This window comes from Mesitornis unicolor, unplaced genomic scaffold (genome assembly GCF_000695765.1).
Source record: "Mesitornis unicolor isolate BGI_N332 unplaced genomic scaffold, ASM69576v1 scaffold14193, whole genome shotgun sequence".
Classification (NCBI taxonomy): domain Eukaryota; kingdom Metazoa; phylum Chordata; class Aves; order Mesitornithiformes; family Mesitornithidae; genus Mesitornis; species Mesitornis unicolor.
Window position 1 is genome coordinate 1 of NW_010175425.1, and position 23,212 is coordinate 23,212.

At 38.6% G+C, this 23,212-nt stretch overlaps 1 protein-coding gene across 1 annotated transcript; it reads right to left on the reverse strand.

The window, feature by feature from the left end:
* Window positions 1-1,645: 1,645 nt before the first annotated feature.
* On the reverse strand, window positions 1,646-10,433 carry LOC104538251 (catenin alpha-3-like; the record flags this gene model as incomplete). Its single annotated transcript, XM_010181391.1, has 2 exons — window positions 1,646-1,880; window positions 10,170-10,433. Coding segments are annotated over 2 exons (499 nt in total), but the record flags the coding sequence as incomplete, so codon positions are not given.
* Window positions 10,434-23,212: the final 12,779 nt, after the last annotated feature.

Here is a 23,212-nt window from a genome sequence, read left to right on the forward strand (position 1 = left end):
TGAGATCAATATTAATTGTATAAGCAGACCAAGAACGCTATAAGAAACTAAAAATTCACTCCTTTCATTTGACCCTAATATAACATTTCATACCCTTAAATCTTTTGTATTTCTTCCTTTCTGCTTCTCTCCTTGTCTTTGTCACCTTGTGCAGACACCGTGTTCTACAGCAAGTTACACGACACTTTCCCTTTTTGCCATATTTAACTACCTGCTTCCTGAATTTCTCAAGTCAGGGAGGTGGGTTATGTATTATTCTTTTCCCCTTAGTCTGCATTACATAAGCCTAAAACCATGATTATTTCTGAAATAGAAAAGATAATCACAATTTTGTTTCAAGAGTCCAAGAGTTTAAGACCATTTGACTTACAATCATGTAGTTTTACTCCTGCAAGACACAGAATTCCCCTAAAGGGTTCTTGCGACAAACCCACAGTGATCTTTTGGACTAGTATGGGTTGCTTTATACCACATTTGCACTCTCACTCACTCTGGCTACAACAGGCTGAGCACTTCCCTTATTAAACTTTCAACCACTTAACAGCAAACCTGATCCACCCTAGAACTGATATCATAACAGATATCTACAAGAAGGTATCAAAGACCAGCATTCCAAGCTAACCAGAGCTAAAGAAATCTCACACAGTTAACCCATGTGTAAAGAGGTTCAATAATGATGTTGCATTCAACGGAAACTGCAGCTACATTTTGAATAGAAATATGAAAGTATCTTTATCTGGCATAGGGACTAAAGAGCAACTTGAATTCACAGAAAATTAACTAGCTGTAAATCCCACTCACCCTTGACCCCCTCATAAATAAAAATAAACAAGTATAACACCTGTGAAATGAAAAATCATCTGATACGCACGGATTATCTTAGTCCCTACACTTCATGATCCTAATGACAACAGGATAAGACAAAGAAAACTGTCTCATTAGAACAACTTTGGACTGGGTTCACTAGTATATCTTACAGAATAGAAAGGAATCTCAGCTTCCAAAGAAAGGAAACAAATAGCTGCACCATACAATTATACTCTCCATGTGCTAGATGAATCATCTTGAAGTATCTTTAGATAAGAACAGTTTGCCTATAGAAAATGTTTCCAGACCTCTCCATGAATCATCTTGAAGTATCTTTAGATGAGAACAGTTTGCCTATAGAAAATGTTTCCAGAGGAAAAGCATGGTATTAGCAGCATGTAACCATATTAATAGTATCCAAGCCTCCACTGTTTTATCATTTAACTGCCAGACATAAGAAGTGCCAAATCCACTATTTAAATTTAATAGTTATTTTTAAAACACAATCAAACCATATTCCTTTTCCAAAATTCACAGATTAATTGTCCCATAAGCATGCCAGACAAACAGATTTCTGGATTTACCAAACAGTTCTAGCTTTTTAATTTAGCAATTAAGTCATTCCTCACTTGCACCTTGGTGCTCTTACACAGGCTGTACGACACAATAGTTTTTGTACTGTTTCTGGGGGTCCATATTTAGCTTTTGCTTCAATTTATGTAGAAAAATATTCCTTTCAACCTTTTAAAGGGCACACTTATAATTATAGGTTAAACTCTAATTTACACTAATTACAGGTTAAATTGTTACATACACTAAAATAGGCTTTGAGACAGACATTTAAAAAAGGAAAAAGTCTGGTTACCTACATTGTTTATGTATTCAGAAAGCAGGTCTTGCAGAGTTTGGCGAATAGCATTGCATTCGGCAATGATGCGTTCTCGATGAAAATCCCGCGTACAGGAAGAATCAGCAAGCAAAGCCGCTCCACTGATAATAGCTTCCAGACGTTTCTCTAGTGATGGCCTTATTTTCTCTTCATTCATTACAAGAGGATCCAAGATAATTAAATTCTGCAAAACATTAGAAGTACAGGTAAGAAAAGTCAGCCCAACTAAGTTGTTGCCTTATTTTTAACTTTCATGAACTACAGTGCCAGTATGCTTCCTAGACCTGCAACTAGCCCTTTCCCCTTGAAGTATTCAAAATACTTTTGACCATGGCAGATAGTTTCCCACACTGGGGCTATGCATACAGATCATTTGCGGACAAAGCCAAGTTCTCTCTGCCATTCAGCTCTCACTATTTTTAAGCCAGTATCCATGTTACCAAATCCTACAAGCCTGAACTCAGTGCTAAGACGGCAACAGAGCTTTCCAGCCAGAGTGATTCACACCAAAGCACCTCACAGAAAAAGCAGAATAAGATCTCATCTACCTGCAGCCTATGTTGATATCTTCTAACTACAACTGCCCTATCTTCGAGTCCTTCCTCTGGTTCCTACTACTTTTTCTGCATGAGATTCAAGATTTTCATCCTTGGGTTCAGCCTCTCCTACACCTGTACCTGGCCTTTCTTCTTCTACAAGTTCACTTGTTTTCTTCTGGAAACAGAAACACTATTTGTCTACCTTTATAAACATGCATGCATACTTATCACTTTCACAACATCCTACTCTGCAACAAAAAAGCTACCAACCTCATTTTCTAAGCAAAGAACTGACACCCCAACTGCCAGGTTTATGGCCACACAGAAGGTACGTCTTAAAACAGGCAACTGCGTGCCATCTTGCCAAGTTCTCAGCCAGCATTGTTTCTCCTCTTTGAGTTTTGTCACTGCAGTTGTAAAAAAAACATTTCTTATTCCAAACTATTTCCTATGTCTGTCTGCACTTCTTGAGGGTCATCTGTCTTCTTTATCCTCCCATACAGCAGGCCTGTCTTGCATGTATAAATTTTAAGAAGATACGTATCATACACTAAGCTTGTATTTTCCATGCACAATTATGGCACTGAGTTTACTACTCAGTAATATTCCGTGTTTTATACAGGTATCTCAGACCAGAGTCTCAGCTTTGTTTGAAAAAGGGGTTCAACACACCCAAACTTCAGAATTTTAGTGATCAGGAGAACATCCGGATTTAACACAAAAACAGCAGTGCCAGCTCACAGCTAAAAATGTTAAATCAGACTGCATGAGCAGTCTAGTTCTGCTGACTTTTAGTCTAATGGAATCGCACATTGTGGCAGAAAGTCACTGCTGCTACCTTGAACAGACTGAATATGGGCAAAGATCAAAGTAGTAGCTTCTGTTCAACATATGTTTTTTCACAAATACAAGTTTCCTCTTGCTTTATCACTAGCTAGGGTAAAAAAAAGCAGACATCTGTATGTCAGGCAAATATGCTAAAGAGAAAGAAAAGGAGAGGTGGCATTTTAATTAAATATGACAGTATATTTGACCACTTAAAGAAATTCTAGTCAGTAATTTTTAGTCTAACTGAACATTGAAACAGTGTCATTATGGTCCAGATCACCAAGATTCAATTCCACATAAATCCAGTCACCTGTTACATCCATATCTAGTTCCAGGCTTCCAGAAGAAATACGAAACAAGAAAACTATGCCATATACCCTTAAGTGGAATTTAGGTCAGGTAAATGAGAACTTATCTGTGCTTATCCAGTATGCGCCAGACTAATTTTAAGCTGAAGAATTTAAATTATTTTTTCAATTTAGATCCAATATCACAATTTCACTGTCTAGCTGAGGAAATTCTAAGTGTGGTGAAAATGTTCTATTAAAACACCATAAGATAAAAACTTCAACAGCTGTGAAAGGGGACTTCAGTCACCTTGAAATTTTAAAGTTGGTTATTACTAACACTCTCTTACACATTGGCTATCATTTAGGGAAAGGAAGACTTTACTGCATGTTCAATCCTCCCATCTTTTCTGACATACACATGAATTGTTTTTAGACAGTCGGGAGATTCTCCAGCAAAACCTGAGAAAAATCACACCTCATAATCTGACTATTTCCAAAGGAAACCACTGCAGGATCTTTCTGCATTACCGTGACATTCAAATGGAAGCTCGTATTTCCCACCCTGCAGGATCAGTGTAGGTTTCTAAACATTCTACTTCTGCTACTGTTTCACTGCCCTGAAGGGTGAAAGTTTAAAAGAATTTAGACGTGTTCTAGTTATTTAAACACTCTCAGCACTTCAGCCCCATACTTATTACCTATTTACATACAAAAAAATCAGTGGACACTGAACCTTCTTCAATAACCTCTAAGACCTTCAGAGGCCCAAAGCCCCAGGCTTATGTTATGCTTTGTACCACAAACCAGGAGTACATGAACTCTAGTCCTCACATTTCTACAGACAATGACTAGAAAGAAAAGGTACCAGCGAATTTCTGCCTGTCTCCACATTTTCTGTGTCGAATTTTGGGACATTCATACCACTGCAGAGTATCGTAAAAAACCAGGCCAGTGCTGCTGCTAGTGCCATTTTCTGTTGTCTATTCTGAGAGACTATAAAAAGTCTAAAACTAAGGTTATGGACTTATTTCAGCAAGTGACAGGTTAGCCCACTAAAATGGTTTATGGGTCTATGTCAGGTGTTTATGGGCTCTCAGCAGATGTAAAATTAGATTAAGTTAAAGTATTCACTATGTATTTTCAAGTACCTGGATTTTCTCAAACCAGTGCTTACCTATCCAGATACGTATATTATATCAGAAAGGAGTTTATGTGCAAGCAGGAGAGAAAGAGCTTAAATATTTTGAAGATTAAAAACACAGCTATTTGTACATCCATAAAAGCAACATTTTAACCCTATTTGTATCTCTGAAATATTTCATAATTGAAAGATGTGAAAAATATATTGATTATGAAAACATTAATCTCACATACAACTTTGGAACCAAAGCCAAGCTGGGATAGTACCATAATTTGTCCACTCACAAAGCCAGAGCAAAGGAAATAGGCACTCCAATGCTTTCATCCTCTTTTGTAGAAGCAGAGAAGTTGGAGCCAGTTAAGAACTACTCAATAGTTACAAAAAATCTGAATTTTGCCTTCTCCAAGAAAAAGAAAAGCTGAAATTTTGCCAGGGCCTGGCAGACCCTGTCAATGGACGCTAAAATCCAAAGAAAAGAAAGAGGGCTTGGACAGAATGAAGATGGCTTGCTCTTCTACTCTGAAGCGTCTCCATATACCCCAACTTCTTGCTGGCAGCAGACGGAACTGGACTGGCTCTCCTAGGCAACAGCACAGGAAGTCATTTTGCTTTTGCAGACAACAGAACTGCCAATGCCCGATAGGAACAGTAATCCAGCTCTTAATGTTGTCATCAGAAGCTTCCCTACTGCAATTAAGAGAATATAATGTACCTGAAGACACATTTCTGGAAGGCTGAAGGCAGTAAGAGATCACTTGTTCACAACAATAACTTAGAGACACATTAAGAGTATAGTATGGGCATCCAGTTTTCCATCCTTTCTTCTCTTTGCTTCCTAACAATAGTGAGATTATGGCTGAATGCAAAGGAAAGCTGCACCCTATTTACCTGGAGGCAGGCTAAGTTGATGCTTGCCTTAAAAACACAATATGCATTTCAGGAAATTAGCGAAATGCAGCAAAGGAAATTGTAAAGAAGTGGTAAGAAGTGCCATTAAGGACTCTGAAATGGAGGAGAAATTAACCCCTTTCAGCTATTGCCTCTCTAACTAAGAATGCATAACTTCAAAAGCAAAATCAAAATAGTTCTCAGCAGTAAGAGCTCTGTTTTCCTGCAGGACAAGTATTTAATGACTGCATTATCTAGGTCTTTGCTACTTTGGCTATATCCAAAGACACAGCAAATTTAAAAGAAAAGCTTTGACTTTAATAATTAGCATATTAATGAAGATTTAGAAAACTGCATAAAGCTAGTCATTAATGTTTAAATATTTACCTTTTAAAAATACATAACTTACACCCAATAGATCATTTCAAACTAATCTTACACATGAAAAACTCATCCACAATGATTGTCTAAGAATGACAAGGGAAGGCACTCTAAGCCAGTATCCAGAGGTCAGGACATCCATTTCTGACACAGAAGACAGGTTTATTTGTGTTAGAGATTTGAAAACCTCCCTCTCTCATTCCCTCTACAGTTCTTAATATCAAAGTGTTCTGGAGCACCTCGCCTCTGCTGGAGTCTTGCCACTTGCTCACTATTCACTGGAGCAGCAACTTCACTGTTGCACTCCTATATCTCAAGTAAGCACCCTCAGAACTAGGCTATGCATATAATATCCCTCATAATGTAAAACACACCTGCCAAGTAGAATATTTAAGAGTTAATACAGAATCCGCTTCTTTAATAGTTGAAAGACTAAGACACACCTGAAGGCTACAGCCAGTTAGCCATTTAGCTAGCAAAATGACAGATGAAACAGGAGTAGCAATGTTTTCTTTAAGGAGACAATTTGTGGAAAGTTCATGCAAAGATGGACAAATAGCACAGGCAAAAAAACTACTACAGTTCAGTTCTGAATTAAAACAAAACAAAACACTAGGCAACAATAACCAGGAAAACACAACTTAAGATTCTGCCTACAGATGAAATTCTTCAAGCAATTTCATCAAACATTCGTGACCAGTACATATACACAGAAAAGATGATCCAACTTCCAACTAATCAGAAGACACCAGATATGCAACAAGCAGTTCTTTGGTTTAGCTTTATTAGAGCTAGACAGTGGTTAGCTAACTGGGTTCCTAAACGTATGCGAGCATTTAAACAGAATTATTAGATCTCTATTTTCTTCCTCATCGATCTTCTGATCACTGAAAAAGAGCGATCGTGGGTATCCAGAAACCTGGTTATATTTCCTGACATTTTGGACTGATTTACAGTATTTTAACTTCTCATATGTAATTGCTCTGCTAGATAGCCATGATCATTAAAAGACCACATATCAGATGAATATGCCGACAGAGTCAGACATACAAGACTTGTAGAATTTTGTGAGAAATCTCTTTCTATTCAACAGACTCAAGACAATGAAAGTATTAAATAACCCGCACCTACATGCTCTTTTAACAGAGATCTTAATATGCAGTTAAGTTTTTAATGTTATAATTTTCTGTTTGTTTATGAATGATATGGTAGTTATACGGAGCCTTAAAGAAGAATTCTTGAGAACCTACTGATTTAAGAGTTAGCTGCTCTAACTTTACTGGTGGTTTCCTCACCTATAAATCTGTAATAACTTTCACACTGCCAGCACTGGCAAAGGAAAAATGACATTACAAAACATCTAGATACCAGACTGTTGGGTAAGCTCCATGATACATTTCCACACTATGAACATTTAATGAGACTTGTTCCCAGCAGACTATTTACTACATCAACCTATAATATTTCACGGCACTGTATTTGCAACGAGAAGATAGAGCAAAGGTTATTTCAGGTCCTTAGCCAATAGAACTTTCTGAAAAGAAAGAAGAGTGCAACCAACTAATTCATAAAATCATTTTAATAAGTTAAATGCTCTACAAATTGTGCTTTATCTAACTTGCACATCTTCAATTTGCATTTATGTTATTAAAGTAAAATAATACTTGAAACTCCATAAACAAATGGCTTTTTACGACATATTTCTATAGTCCTATGTTTCCAAATAAAAACAAAATCAACTGAAAAGACATTTTTTTCCAGTTTGTGATTATCATAACTGTTAAATTTTAAAACAATAACAAATTTAATTACATTTTAAAAAGCATTAAAATAGTACTGCTCACATACAGTCAAGATTCATCTGCAGTCAGGAGATGCAATCCTTTTGCCAAATTCTGTTTAAAAATGTGTAAGTAAAACAGGCAAATAACAGCTCTCATTTAATGTTTATCATTTGCCATTCAGAGTTTCATTATAACAAATCATGTATTACTCTTAAATGGGTATTTTTCTTCCATTTACTACAAATAGAATAGAAATATTTACTAAAATAGATTAGAAACTGTAATTCTAAAACCCAGTGTAAGATTCAAGAAAGGATGAAATGTAACGTGCAATTGTAGCCTGCTCCTTTGGGGAGGAAAAAACCTCTCCAATTCAACTCTGAGCATGCCTGAGAGGTCTGTTTTGATCAATAAAATGCCACTACAAGATTTGTGCCACGTATGGATTCCAATGTATTTCTCTAACCTTTCACTGAAAATTTTAGACAAAATCTATTCTCATCAGTCATAACATCAACTCTACTGAAAATGTATCAGCAATATTGCAGTTTCAAGGCAGAGATCTGATAAGTTTAAGAATTTACTACCAAAAAGACCCATATTTCCAAAGGTGTTTGGAAACTTGAATTCCTTTTGTTGATCCTTTCAAACCTTTTCTTGATCTGGGCCTGGATCAGTTACTCCAGATGAGGAGCAGGGTATGTAATCTCATCTGCAGGAGGTCTTTTACCATTTTTGGCAGGACAATGGAAAATAACACTGGTAAGAGCCAGAGCAGCCATGAGAAAAATGCGAAAGCTACATCCAAAAGCTTAAGATCAGGTCAGGAGTAAAGAAAGAACGGACTTTCTCCAGGTATTTGGTTAAATAATGGAAGTAGAAATGTACAATTTGTGAAATCATATTGGTTATGGCATTCTATTTAATGATAAGCAGAAAACATAATTAGGTTTCTAAATCCTCCAATTACATAAATTGTATAATATGACAAGTTTCAGAGTACAGGACTTCAGTTTGCATTGTACTAGTTTAAATGCAGTGAAGGCAGCAGTGACCACCATCATCGGACAATCACAGTTATCTGTAAACTAAATGCATGGGTTCTGCCCACTTGTTGAAGAAGAACATGTATCTGTCTCCACCATGCATGACACACTTGGAACTAATTCTTGCCTGCTGTTCAAAGGAAGTCAAATAGTTACAAACCTAGTGGCTTCCGACAATGAAGTGACTACATCAGTGGATAAGGGAAGAGCAATGGAAGTCATCTAGCTAGATTTCTGCAAGGCCTTTGACACAGTCCCCTACAACATCCTTCTAAGTTGGAAAGATACGGATTTGATGGGTAGACTGTTCAGTGGATAAGGAATTGGTTGGATGAGCTCAGCCAGAAGGTAGTGGTCAAATGCTCAATGTTCAGGTAGAGGTGGGTGACAAGTGGTGCCCCTCAGCGGTCCGTACTGGGACCAGTGCTGTTAACATATTTATCAGTGATATAGACTGTGGGATTTAGGGCACCCTCAGCAAGTTTGCAGATGATACCAAGCTGAGTGGTGCAGTTGATGTGTCAAAGGGATTGGATGTCATCCAGAGGGACTTGGACAAACTGGAGACATGGTCCCATGTGAACCTCATGAGGTTCAACAAGGCCAAGTGCAAGGTCCTGCACCTGGGTCGGGCTAATCCTCATTATCAGTACAGGCTGGGGGATGATTTGATAGAAAGTAGCCCCGCATAAAAGGACCTGGGGGTACTGGCAGACAAAAAGCTGGACATGAGCAAACAATGCACACTCAAGGCCCAGAAGATTAATCACATCCCGGGCTGCATCAAAAGAAGCATGGCCAGCAGATCAAGGGAGGTGATTCTGCCCCTCTACTCCGTGCTGGTGAGACCTCACCTGGAGTACTGTGTCCAGCTCTGGAGCCCTCAATACAAGGACATGGAACTGTTGGAGCAGGTCCAGAGGAGGGTCACAAAAATTATCTGAGGGCTGGAGCACCTCTCCTGTGAGGACAGGCTGAGAGAGTTGGGATTGTTCAGCCTGGAGAAGAGGAGGCTGTGGAGGGACCTCATAGTGGCTTTTCAGTATCTGAAAGGGGCTTACAAGAAAGCTGGGGAGGGACTGTTTACAAAGTCGTGTAGCAATAGGACAAGGGGCAATGGTTTTAAATTAAAATGGGGTAGATTTGGATTAGACATTAGGAAGAAGTTCTTCAATATGAGGGTGGTGAAACACTGGCACAGGTTGCCCAGTGAGGTAGTGGAGGCCCCATCCCTGGAGCCATTCAAGGTCAGGCTTGATGGGGCTCTGAGCAACCTGATCTAGTTAAAGATGTCCCTGCTTACTGTAGGGGGCTGGACTGGATGAGCTTTAAGGGTCTCTTCCAATCCAACACATTCTACAATTCTACGAAATACTGAACAAAGACTTAATTCCAAACTCTTGAAGGAAGCAATCCCTACCAATGAAATTAGAGAGATACTGTTAAGACTACAACTAAGCAGAGCATCAGTTTCTAACGCCTTTAGATCCATCACTTATGATAGCAACAGTTGGGTTTTTTTTAAATGAAATAAACTAGTTTTCCAAAAACATTCCAGTCTCACAGGTTTACGTACCTCAAGTTCATCAAGTGCACTTCCAAGAGTAGCTGTGTGAGATGTTGGTTGTTCCATTTTATTTTCAACTCCTTGGGAAGCATTAGAAATTATGCTGAGAGCATTCTGTATTTCATTGCAAATTGAGTCCTTGCTGGCTGTAAGGGATGCAACATCTGAATGTTCCAAACAAGCTGAACATATTGAATGTAGGAGAGATGAATTTTCCTTCAGGGATGCACGTGCTGCAGCAATTTCATCTCGCTGATTGCTAGATTTCAAATCCTGTCAGCAAAAGAACATGCTATTTATTTCCAAAAGCACTTCAAAACTGACAAGTAATGTATAAACATTTCTCCTTCTATTTCTACTCTGTTTAAGGAAACATTGAGTTAAATTCATCAAAGATTGTGAAAATGGACTACAACAGTACTTAGAATTGAATCATCTCTGTATCACAAGAAATGAACAAAATCTGTCAAACAAACCCAATTTATATTGTGTCTTCTAACCAGCACCAGAAACTGTCCACATTTCACTCATTTTTAAGCAGTTTTCCTATGAGAAATTTGGTCTAGAAATCAGCTGTCTTTCCTCCCAGACATGTCTTTCTTCATAAGCAATAGAGAAGGACAGAGGTGCAGACAGGGTTAAGTAAAGAATTCTGTGATTGTTGCATCTAAACAAATTTCCTGTGTCTGGTTCTCTGCCCCACCAGCGCATGTCTCAAGCACACTGCAGAAAGGAGCAGCAGGTCAGGGATGAGTACCTGTACTCCCAGGAAATGGGAAGCATGGAAGGTATGGAAATTAAAAAGATGCCTGAGAGAAACCATCTCTCTGAAGTGCTACTGTTTCTCCCAAGCCCAGACAACAAGGAACACACAGCTCGACAGAGCTACCACATCAGATTTAACCATTTCTAGGAATGAAGCTTGGGATCTGTTACTTGGACTGGTGAAAGTTATGGACTTTGGGACAACCATACAGTCCGGACTGTAAGGAGCCTCCTGTCTCACCCTATTTTACTCTAGGCATTCTCCCCACTCTCCTTCTGCACCTTGTCCCTTCGGGAAAAAACCTAATAGATATTTGCAGAATGGCTTAGATGAAGTAGACAGTTAAATTCAGGGGGGGGAATTTAAAAAAGGAAAGCAAACCAGCACATCAGAACAACAAAAGCCTGTGGCACCAGCTTCAAACACTGAGAAGAGGCACAACGAAGAACGAATGACAAAACGCATGCAAAGCTGCTCACAGTCTGCTCCAAAACAAGCTGAAGTCTTTCTAATTATTTTCCTTTTCATTGCATCAGGCTCTATATGTATCATTTACAAAAGCGCCACAGTATCGACTTCTCACTGCCTAAGTTTGTATGTTTATGACTGAAGAAAAGAGCATTCAATATTAAATGAAGCAGTCCTGTGTTTTTTAAATCTCATTTACTGCAAGATATGCATTGGACATGGGATTGCGTCTTACTCCCTCAGGCTAAGTTGCAAATCTCAGGGTTACTGTAAAAAACAAACAAACAAGACACCACAGAGAGAGAGAGAGAGAAGTGGAGCCTTGAACAGAAGCAGACAACTGTTTCACCAGCTAGCCGATCATCTGAATTAGAAAACTGAGTTATTCTCTTGGGCATGTTAATACATAACATATTTTTACATTTTCAATAAAGAAATATATAAATGAATCGCCACTGTGCAGGACTGGCATCATTGCCCAGTGTGCTCAGATCCAAATACCAAAGCACCTCCAACCTTGGTAAAGCATCTGCAATTTATCCAGCGTACTCTCAGCAAAAGTGTTATTTATTGTTAAACGAGGAGTCTTGTTCTAATTAGTGAATCTACCTTTTTGACAATCAAATGACAAGACAACAGAATGCCCCCTTTTCTTGTGCACTGCAAGGAAGCTACAGACCTACAGACACAATGGTAAGTGAATGCAACACTTCAGTCTAGCTGGCTTCTATTCTTAACCGTTTCTTACTTTGCTGCATAACATTTGCAAACAATCAAATTCAAATGCCCTCCCAAGTTACTTTTTCCCTCTAAAGCAGTATTGCCTAATCAGGAACGAGGGGTTCACAAGAAATCCAAAACTGGCAAGCCAGCAGCACAAAGGCAGGAATAGCAAGTCAATAACATAGCACGTGGAAACAGTCCAAAAAATTCAATGTGTCAGTGTTTTTAAAATACAGAATGTTTCATTTCACACAATATTGTGCAGAGTTTCAGAATAACGGCATTGGTAAATTCACCCATGAAGAGCCTCACTTTTGTTCAATAGCACTTGAAAAAAATTAATACTTAAGACTCATGAAACTCATCACTACTTTGTTGTTCGGTTGTGAGCTTCGGACAGCCCCAAAAGAAGCTGTAGGGCCATAACTCTTTTCCACCTTGGTGGAATTTTCCAAACCAGTTCTTACTAATACTCTCTTCACACCATAATATCTGAGCATCCAGCTACAGTACTGAGCTTTATAATATTTTTTCTTTTTCTTCACAGCTTACTACTTCCCTGTTATTCCAAGATCTTTTTAGACTAGTGGACTGTCTCCACTGGTCTGGGATGGATTCTTCCATAACACAACTGCAACTGAGCTCTGGATACATCACGCGATCAGTTTGGATCCGAGATAATTCTGTCTCCAACCACTGCCAAACAAAGAGACCCGGTATAGCGATACTCCTCCAGGCTGCTGTCTCAGCCCCTGGGACATACTATTTTGTCTTCCTCAGAGCTGGCTGTCCCTGGTAAGAATGGAAAATGAATGGATAATCACAGATTTCCAGCTGTGGATTGTTCCAGCCAAATATGGTGAACAGACAAGGAGATTTTAAATGGAAAACTTGAAAACTACCTTCATAGTTAAGCTTCAAGTTGCACTACTTCAATAAGAAGAAAAAAGAGAAAAAAAATCTGTTCTTTATCACACTTAAATGTATTAAGGCTTGACAGCACAATACACTAGGAAGCCAGCTTTTGTTCACTGAGCATTCTTATCAACACAACTCACGGGACCCAGGCATCACTGTGGGTATAAATCACACTGTCATACTTGGCACTGGCTGCAGTCAACACGAGGTTCATAAAGGCAGCTTCAAATAAAGTGCATTGCAGTTCCCTAGCTCACTTATTGCAGAGACAGATGTCATTGAACTGGGTTCAGGAAAAACGCAGACATACAAACCCTCACAATTTCACACTGCTATAGAGCTGGGGGACAAAAGCATTACTTTTTATCACACCTTAAACTTGAGCTTTAGTGTTCAGCTTTCAGTCAAAAGTGACTGACAAATTGCGTGTATTTGGTGAATCAAAGACAATAGCAAAGCTCAAACTCTTCCAAGAGCACTTATGCACTGTTTATCTGGGTACGGCTCCAGTTGACATACTTTGAAGTAAAGTATCTCACAGACGGGAAAGTTAAAAAGATCTGGGATTGATACTTACTGTCACACTGCTTTTCAGCTGTGTCAGTTTTCCCAAGATAACACTACTTTCATACAGGTTTTAAAGACCTGTCAGGGCCCTGAGGGCACTACTAAGCATCACAGGCCCTGTCCAGCTTCAGCCGGGGTGTATCCATCCACCCCTCACCCACGGGCCTTGGAGCCCCAGTTCAGCTCACTGCGTGACCCTCAGTCCCTGTCTAAGCTATGTCGTAGGAGTGCCAGTCCCCAGCTCAGACAGTTGTGCCCCTACCTGGCCACGGGACCCCTAGTCCAAGCCCCAGCCCACAGACTGATCTCCTGAGCTCAGTCCTGCCCTGCCACCATGGTGCTTTGGAGATATCACTGGGCTGTCTCTCACGCTCCCCAGGCCTGACCCTCAACGGGATCCATGGTCTGACTTCCCAGCTTGTCCTCTGACCTGCCTCATCACCACAAACTTTCCTGATGATCTGGACTCTTGGTTGAACCTTGTTACCATCACCTGGCATGTCCAGCTCACCTTGAGGCAGGGCAATGTTTCAGGGTTTCAATGTTTACCTGGCTGGTAAAGCTCCCACCTTCGAGAGCAGCCAGTCCTCACTACACTCCCGCAATACCCCTTGCTAAACAGATAAGCATTTACCATCAGCACAGATCACAAAGCTGACCCTGCCTACTCTACAAAATACTAAGTTTACAGAAGTTGAACAGCATGACCTCAGAAGTTGAACAGCATGACCTAAAGGCCCCGTTCCTCTATGTCAGGCTTTTAACTACACATCTGAACTGATGACCCACAAAAGTGACCATAACTGTACAAAAGACAGACACAAACACATTGGGAAAAACAGCTGACTTAGGATAACAGGTTTGTTAGTACAAAAGAAGCATGACTAGATCATAGAGCTGTACTGTGCTGACCAAAAAAGGTCACCTTACATGCATTCACAGCAAGGTAAACACCACCGAGAAGGTGTGCCAGTACAATTCAGAACAGCAATGAACCAAAGGAATTTGTTTGAACACACCTTTGTGCATTTCTCACTGAATGAATCAAAATCCTGCCACTACCTTCACCAGTCACTATTAAAGTAGAAAAGCAAATGATTAGAATTATTAGATCTAGAAAGCAAATTATTAGATCTTACAGTGTCAGAGATGAAACTCACTGGAAACTCAACTTAAAAATATCTCATCTGCTCCTTCACAAAGAAAGTATGTATTTCCAAAGCCAGTTCGTTGACATTTTGCCTTTTTAAATTTTTTTTCAAATACATAAGTTTTGAGAGATTATTTCAGTCCAAACAGTAATGCTGTTACACTCCAGGTAGGAAAAACGTTTACCTTTCTTATTTCTCCTCTTCGACAGACAGTGCTGAAATACTGACAATCCTCAAAACAACAGCATTTGCAGGCACTACAGAAATAAGCCATTTTAGATTGACCAGGTCTGAAGATAAAAATAGGAACTTATCTTTACAAAGCAGCAACACAGGACATGCTTGCCTGTCAGGAATTCCAAGTTAACTTTCTACTAAAAAAGTCTTAACCAGTCTCTAAGTCTATTTTTCCCAACTTCAGAAGTCATCAACAGTTCTTAGTGTCTCATGCTAAGCTATACTACAGTGTGTATACAGAGTACATATACACCACGTATATACACACAAAACATATTACTCTGTATGGCTGTAAACTGTAGGCAGAGTTTGCTGGCATTGCCTTTATGCGTGGATACACAGAATGTGAGGTGTTACAGGACAAAGCCATGTCAATGTTATCAAAGGACTACACCTTAAGTAATATCCTCTGCCTCTGAGAAGACTCTGCACTGTCCTTACAAAACCATAACTTTCAGCCAACTTAGAGCAAGCAGGAAACATTTACAGGACTGAGGTTCCCAGGAGAAGGGAAACCTTGCAACTTTCTCTCTGTATTGTATACCTATTTACAATGAATCGCACTCAAACTGATATACAACACCACAGAAAAGCAAAGCTTGTCATAAAAAGTATCAAAAACTTTGGTTAGTATATCAGTTTGTTAAATTTACTAATGTTTTTCAGAATTTACTGTCCAGCTAGGGAAGACTGTTTCTTTTGATTACTTCGTTGCATCAGATCGCAACTACTGCACAATATTCTGTCTCTCTCATGCTTCAGCAAATTCAAGCCCAGTTACAGATGACAGAGCAACACCTTGCTGTCTCTTCTCTATCCATTATTTCAGGATTTGGTCCCCACACTTCTAATACCCTGCTCTCTTAACCATCAGTCTCCTAGATGAAGTAGCTGATTATGAAAGGTAGCAAAGCAATTTTTCCCTGTAAGAATTAATGTAAGAAATTTTCTTTAAGTCCGGCAATCCTTTTTCTGCAAACATATACTTAATATATGAGCTCACAAAGGTGTTCTCCTAGTACAGTTATGGTCACATTTGTCATGAATGAGCTTCTCTGGAACTAGAGCAGGAAACATTCATCAGGGAGAGGGCTCTGAAGTTAGGAACCTCCATAAGGTCTTATCACAGCTGGAAGATAAGGAGATGGCTAACGAAGATGTGAAGGAGAGGAAGCAAGGAAAAAGAGAGGGAGGAAATACAGCAGAAATATAGATTAATGTAAAGAGAGGAAAACAGGAAATGGGGCAGATGATACAACACGAAAGAGTGAAAAAGCGCAAGGAAGATTAAGATGAAGAAATAATGGATGAGGAGTCAGTGATAAACCAACCTCACGTGATTTCAAGCACTTGAAAATAGGATAACCAGTGCAGAAGCACTCAAAAGTAGGGCAGTAGCAGCCTACAGTCCTCTTATGCAATTTAACGAGTAAAGCAGCAAGCTTTGTAAATAAAAAAAATCAGTAAAGCAGCAATTTTCTTCTCTGTTAGCATTTCTACCTAAGGAACAACTTCTCTTCATGCTGCTGTCAAATACAGTTCAAAATGTTCAGAAGTCCAGTGTTTTCATGGTATAATTTTCTTTCACTACCTAAACTTGCTTTGTTTGCAGTGCTTAGCTCTTAACATGACTTGGAGATAGATCTCTTTCCAGAAAGATAAGGAGGAGGTAGGTGTAACCATTTGTTTCAGAAGTGCATTGTATCTAGCTTGTGAGAGCTCAACCTATGTAGTTCAAAATTCCATCTTACACCTTCAGCTAAATAATCTGCTGGTTAATGTCCACCCTTGAGAGAAAAGGCCTCAGAGAGTGACATATATTTCTGTCGGTCAAGATAATTTATAATCCTAGAATCACAGAATGGTTTGGGTTGGAAGGGACCTTAGAGATCACCTAGTCCAACCCCCCTGCCATGGGCAGGGACACCCCCCACTAGACCAGGTTGCCCAAAGCCCTGCCCATCCTGGCCTTAAACACATAGAATTATAGAACGTACTCGGTTGGAAGGGACCTTTAAAGCTCATCCAGTCCAATCCCCCTGCAGTGAGCAGGGACAATGTTACAAGATCAGGTTGCTCACAGCCCCATCCAGCCTGACCTCGAATATCTCCAGGGATGGGGCCTCCACCACCTCTTTGGGCAACCTGTGCCAGTGTTTCACCACCCTCATCTTGAAGAGCATTTTTCTAATATCCAACCTAAATCTGCCCTTTTCTAGTTTAAAACCATTACCCCTCATCCTATTGCTACCTGCCCTAGTGAAGAGTTCTTCCCCAGATTTCTTATTGGCACATAGTTTATAGGCACAAAATTTAATGTAAAGCTTAATATTAAAGCAACCTATCACAGCTTTCAATAGACAAGCGATTTGTGCATACATGTCAAGTAACAATGCAGAACATGGAGCTTGTACAAGAAGCAGGAAGGTCAGAAGGTATGTCAAAGGACCTGACTTCTTTCATAGAAGTAAAGACACCTGAAACCAACATTTGTGAGAAATTACAAGTTAAATCTACTCTGTAAACATATACACCAAAAAATCAAAGTGAAACATATCCAGCAAGACTCAATACGAGACCTTTCAATACTGCAGTAACTTCAAAGGTATGGAAAATATAAAGTGCCAATATTCAAAGTGCCAACATTCAAGTACCAATACAGCTGTTAAAGCTTTCAGAAAATATCTTGGTCTGGAATTTTTTCAGTGGAAGATGACTCATCGAAAAATGTATCAGAATGACATTTAGCCACAATTACTTATTTCTGTAATCTTATTAAATTCTCATAATACCATATGTGATATTTTTTACTTGCTTCTTTCTTGAGATTTTCAAGTTAGAAGGGATTTGAGCATACTTATTGGATTGAAAACCTGTTTCATTCTCTGCCTTAGTGGTATTAGGCTACCTAGAAACAACTTAAGTAAAACTATTAGTACTGGAAGGTCATGTTGTACATGGTCCACTAGCATTTTGAATGGTACTCAGTTTAAAGAATCCCAGACAAGCAGATCTTTCACATTTAGCATGATCTGGTTTAGCTTTCTTTTTATACATATAATAATGGCTAAATGTATTCCATCTGTCTCAAGAGTTCAGGAACTCTTCCTCCAATGAATCAGCTCAAGTTCCCCCAGGTACAAGTTTTCCATGGTCTTGAACAGAGCACAGCTCAAGTAATATCTCAACATGAAAGATGTGAAACCATCAACAACAAACAGGTACACAACTCTCATCAGGCAGCCTGTTCCAACTTCTATTTTCTCAGAGATTATAACATCAACAAATAATCATGACCCTTGCCCCTAATCTTCTGTCAAACTCCAGTTACAGTTTAACCATTTTGAATGCTATTTAGAAATACTTCCCAAATATTTTAAATAAGCTAGCTTCCTTACTTCCCAAATATTTTAAATAAGCTAGCTTCCTTACTTCTTATTAAGAAAATCCAGAACTAAACCAAGCTGAATCAAGCAAATCAATGACATAGCCTCACACACTCTCTTAAGATGGACAAAATTCAAATGCTGCAGGGAATATGAAGACACATACAACTGACACGTGTCGAGTGGCAGTCAAGCAAATAGAGCTGAAGTCCTAGTCCAGCAAAACAAGTTCATTAACATCACCAATTTCAGAAATGTTAACAGTTCAGTTTTGGTTTTGCTGTTCAGCTTAAACCACAAAATGAGCTGTTCTCAAGTATTTAGCACGGACAATACCGTTTCCTCTTTTTTTCCTTGTATATCAGTTTAAGTTTTTTAATGTTGTTTTCTGCATACCTTGCAAATACTTACAGGACAGCAACTCAGAGTAAGAAAGAAAAAGGCATAAGCCCTTGAGCTCTGCACTGAATGTTAATGGATTTGTATATGATAGATTTAATACAGAACTGAGAATAAATGACTTCCAGCAGCTGCATTCTGGACCTATAAATCGCCGCGAGTACAACAAAATCCATACAGAGGAAGAACAGCTGTATAATTTACAGTATCAGTATCTGTCAAGAAATGCTGCAAATATAGAACTTGATTTCTTCGTTTTAATGTTCCTATAAAAAACAGAAATTACCCTTACATTGATTCTATTTAGATTAGAACTTTTATTCATATTCCCTGATGGCACTTCAATGCAGAATGACATTTAATTCTTACCAGTGTTAAATTAAATTCAAAAAGCATAAACACCAAAGAGATATATAAAGTAAATGTAAGGAATGTGTAAAAGGTAATGATTGGTATGTTCTGTTTTACATGGAATAGGCTTTGAGAAAATCAGAGAAGTACACTACTCAGATCATTTATACTACAGAACAGATGCATGCTACACAAATCCACAAGCAGCAAATCTCATGGGCAAAGGTTTACACAGTTGGATTTTTCACAAGATGCATCCTTACCAACAGTACAGACATCACTATGTAACAAACTCCTGTTCTTCTTTGTGCTTGAGAGAATTTTGCATCACCTTCACAGTACAGTGTGACTAGCCCATAAGCATGACCCAATATGCTATAAAAAATATAGTACAACACAGTAGCTATAAAAATGGTATAAACTGTAACTATCATCTAAAAACTGCAACATTTCATTAATTTTATGGAAGAAATCCCAAGTTTTGGGTCCCAAAGTCGCATGTCTTATACATGTTATACACGATGTTTATGAACACCAAGCAATGGATTTTTAAGGGACAAACAAGATCTGAATTTTTCACTAATGAGCAGGTACAACTTACCAGCCTGTGGTTTTCATTTAAAAAATTAGAAAAACTTCTGAATTTTTTTTTTTTCCACAGACAACAGACATTTTACCAGCTGTATTTATAAAGAACATTCCCTAATAATCTCTCTAGTAACACAAGTAATTTCAAAAGCCATTGAACCAAAATGACGCCATAGGAGACAATGTTTCCTGGTCTCATAGCAAGTGACAGCTAACCCCATAGCACATTTCTGATATAATGTGGGTGGTAAATGCAGCTTTCTTGATCTCTAAATATATAAGAAATAAGGTGTTCCAGTCCCATAAAAAAATCCAGCTGAGGCAAGTTGATCTGAAATAAGACATTTCATTATGATGTTTGCTGCAGAAAATCAGAACAGTTTCAATGCATAATTTTCATTTTTCTAAACTGAATGCTCTATCAGAAGTTCAGTCACATGAAAGCCCTTTGAACTGGCCAGAATTCAGCTTTATCCCTGTATCAAACACATACATAATACTACAAAACAAAACAGCAAGCCTGTTGCTAAGTGTTCTCTCACGTGGCACTAGCGGTTATCACTCAGTGGGTTCAACACAATTCTTAACATTAATACAAGGGGTACCACAGGCAACATGCTCTAAGACAGCCATGTTCAGTAGAAATAACATCCAAAATATAATGACTCTCATTAATAACAGAAAAAGCAGAGGCAAGTAGTCACAGTTTAAAGTTCATTAGCAAAAATTTGACCCTATGGACACTGTGAAACACTGAAATTTTTACCTTCGACGAATTGTCCTTTAACAGTTACAGAGTTGCACTGTATCTCCTACATCATCTATCTCAGTCATCATCAAAACCAAACCAACCTGCTCCACTTTGTTCTCATCATCTCCCTACCTCAGGACAGATCAAAGTAGCCTGTAATGATCTTTTCCTGATAGAGGAGAAGCAGTGAAGAACTTTGATAGAGGAGAAGCAGTGAAGAACTTTGATAGAGGAGAAGCAGTGAAGAACTTTGATAGAGGAGAAGCAGTGAAGAACTTTGATAGAGGAGAAGCAGTGAAGAACTCCCAGCTTCACACAGCTGTGGCCACAGTTTTGTCAAATGTCTTCCACCCATAAGCTGACATCCCTGTTTTTTCACTCATCTGAGAGACAGAAACCTATAGGTACCTTTCCTTATATTCATAATTTTTCCTTATTAATTCAATCATCTTGTTAGGAGTAGAAAATTTCTGTAAATGGCTAAAGATTGTTATCAGAATTAACAGGGTTTGGTTTTCCTTTGTTTGTTTCTGGTTGTTTTGGGTTTTTTTAATGGAGAGTCACTGGTGAATTATAACAACCAGAGATTCATCGAATTAAACTTAAGATTTTTTTGGAGTTCAAGGGTTTTGTTTAAATACAGTTGTTCTCTGTAGTATCAAATTCTTGCTTTGGAGCAACTTACTCTTTTTCCTAACAAAACCATCAGCATAATAAGCCTTAATAGAATACACTCATTTCTATGAGTAGCGGTTTTGCACAAACCATGATGAGGTCAGTTTTTCCACTGAGGAAAGGTCGCTGTCAGAGAAAATGTCCTCATCATTAGTATTTCTAGTTAGAAACTACAATACTGTTAAGGACCTCAGAAAATTTAGGGAGCCTAGGACAACCTTCGTAATTGAGAAATATTTACAGTACTCAGACTTCAGCGTTTCTAAAGAAGTCAGTCTTTCTCTTCTTGAATCAAAAGACACCTCATCAGAATTAATTGAACCCCAGAACCTAATAAATTGTAAAATAAATGACACAATCTTCAGTAAATACTTCAATGGAAGAAGTTAAAAATAACGTTGATCGTTCTGTGCTTCCCTTGACCATAATAAAGGAGAGAAAACCACAAACATCTGCCATAATGCTGTGCAGATAGTTAAGATAATTTTAGAAAGACGAGTATATTTTATGCTGCCTTAAAAATACATCACAAGCTTTCAGGTTTGTCAAGTTTTCAAGAGCTCAGTGGAAGGCAGCTAGGATTGTTAGCTGTGCTGCAACACACGAGGCTGCAGGACCCAGGTTTACCCAGGCTTGAAAAGAGAAGGCTACCAAAAGTGAGGATTCCCATTTATAGTTCTTCATTACAAAGAGCGATGTTATAGAGAAGATGGAGCCAGACACTTCTTAGAGATCCACAGCGAAACGATGAGAGGAAAGCAAGTTGCCATCAAGAGTTACAGGGGGGAAAAAAAGTTCACCGCAAGTGGGTGACGCACTGCAACAGGGACCTAGAGAGGCTACGAAATTTTCATCCTTAAAGATACTGAGAAGTTGTCCAGACAGGACCTGAGCAGCTTGATATAACTTTGAAATTAGCCCTGCTTTGAGCAAAACATTAGGGCTAGATCTCTGGAGGTCCTTGTCAGCTAAAATATGACACTAACTTTCATTATTCAGGGGCTGAAAGTGAATATTCTGTGGCTTTATGGAAAGTCAGGAATATTCCTTTTCAGGGAATTACAATACAACCAAATCAATGCTCCAATGCTCAACAGTCCCCATCAAGGTAAAGGATAAGTAATTTGTTGTTACAGAAGATGCACGATTCAAAAACACACGCATGTAAATCATTTACCTCAAAGTACTCCAAGGCCCTGGTTCTACATCTTTGATGCAGAAAGTTCCTACTACTCAGGATATGCAAAGCTTGTCATGGTGAAAGGCAACCGACCCCATGCTCCAAAATCAGGAAATATTCTAGCAGATTTATCTCCTCCTCCCATGCAGAATTTCAAATTCCAGTTAAGTTTGGAGAAACTTAATGAATAAAAAATAAACCACAAATTGCACGCAAGATATAAAGTGTGAAAAAATGCCCTACTTTGCATTGGCTTGTGTTGAATTTTCCATTATACAAAAAGGCTGCTTTCAGCTGTTCGTAATTTTGACAACGGAACAGGTTAAAACTGATCACATCAGATATCTGGAAAGGGTCGGTGTTTTGTTTTGTGGGTTTTTTGTTTGTTTCTTTGTTTGTTTGTTTTTCTTACTTGATGCTTTGTTTGTAGAAAAGATGGGTTCAGTCACTTTCAACCTCAAGGCTAAGGAAAACATTCTCCCCATGCTAATAAAGTCTCAGCAGTATTTTCTTGAGAAAAACACACTATTTCCATTTTTTGAAGAACTGACTTAAAATTTGCTTTCCTTAATATCACGTAAAGTTGCGGTTGCAACAATAAAGATCAAGTACAAAATACTCCACAGCATAATGGTTAGGGTACTTCTCAGAGAGAAGAAAACTCAGAATGAGAAAAAGCAATTTTTATCTAAATTAGTTTTAAAAGCATTCTTCAAGCAAGTTATTCCTCCACACTAATTATAAGACATTGTATAGGAGTAATCACATACTATTCTTCCAGGCAGTCACTCAGTGCATAGTTTGGCTACTTCGCACAAAATAAAAGCAAAACTCTACAGAATTAAAGCAATAACCTCCAACAGCCACGTTAGTCTTTGGAGGCTTAATGGTT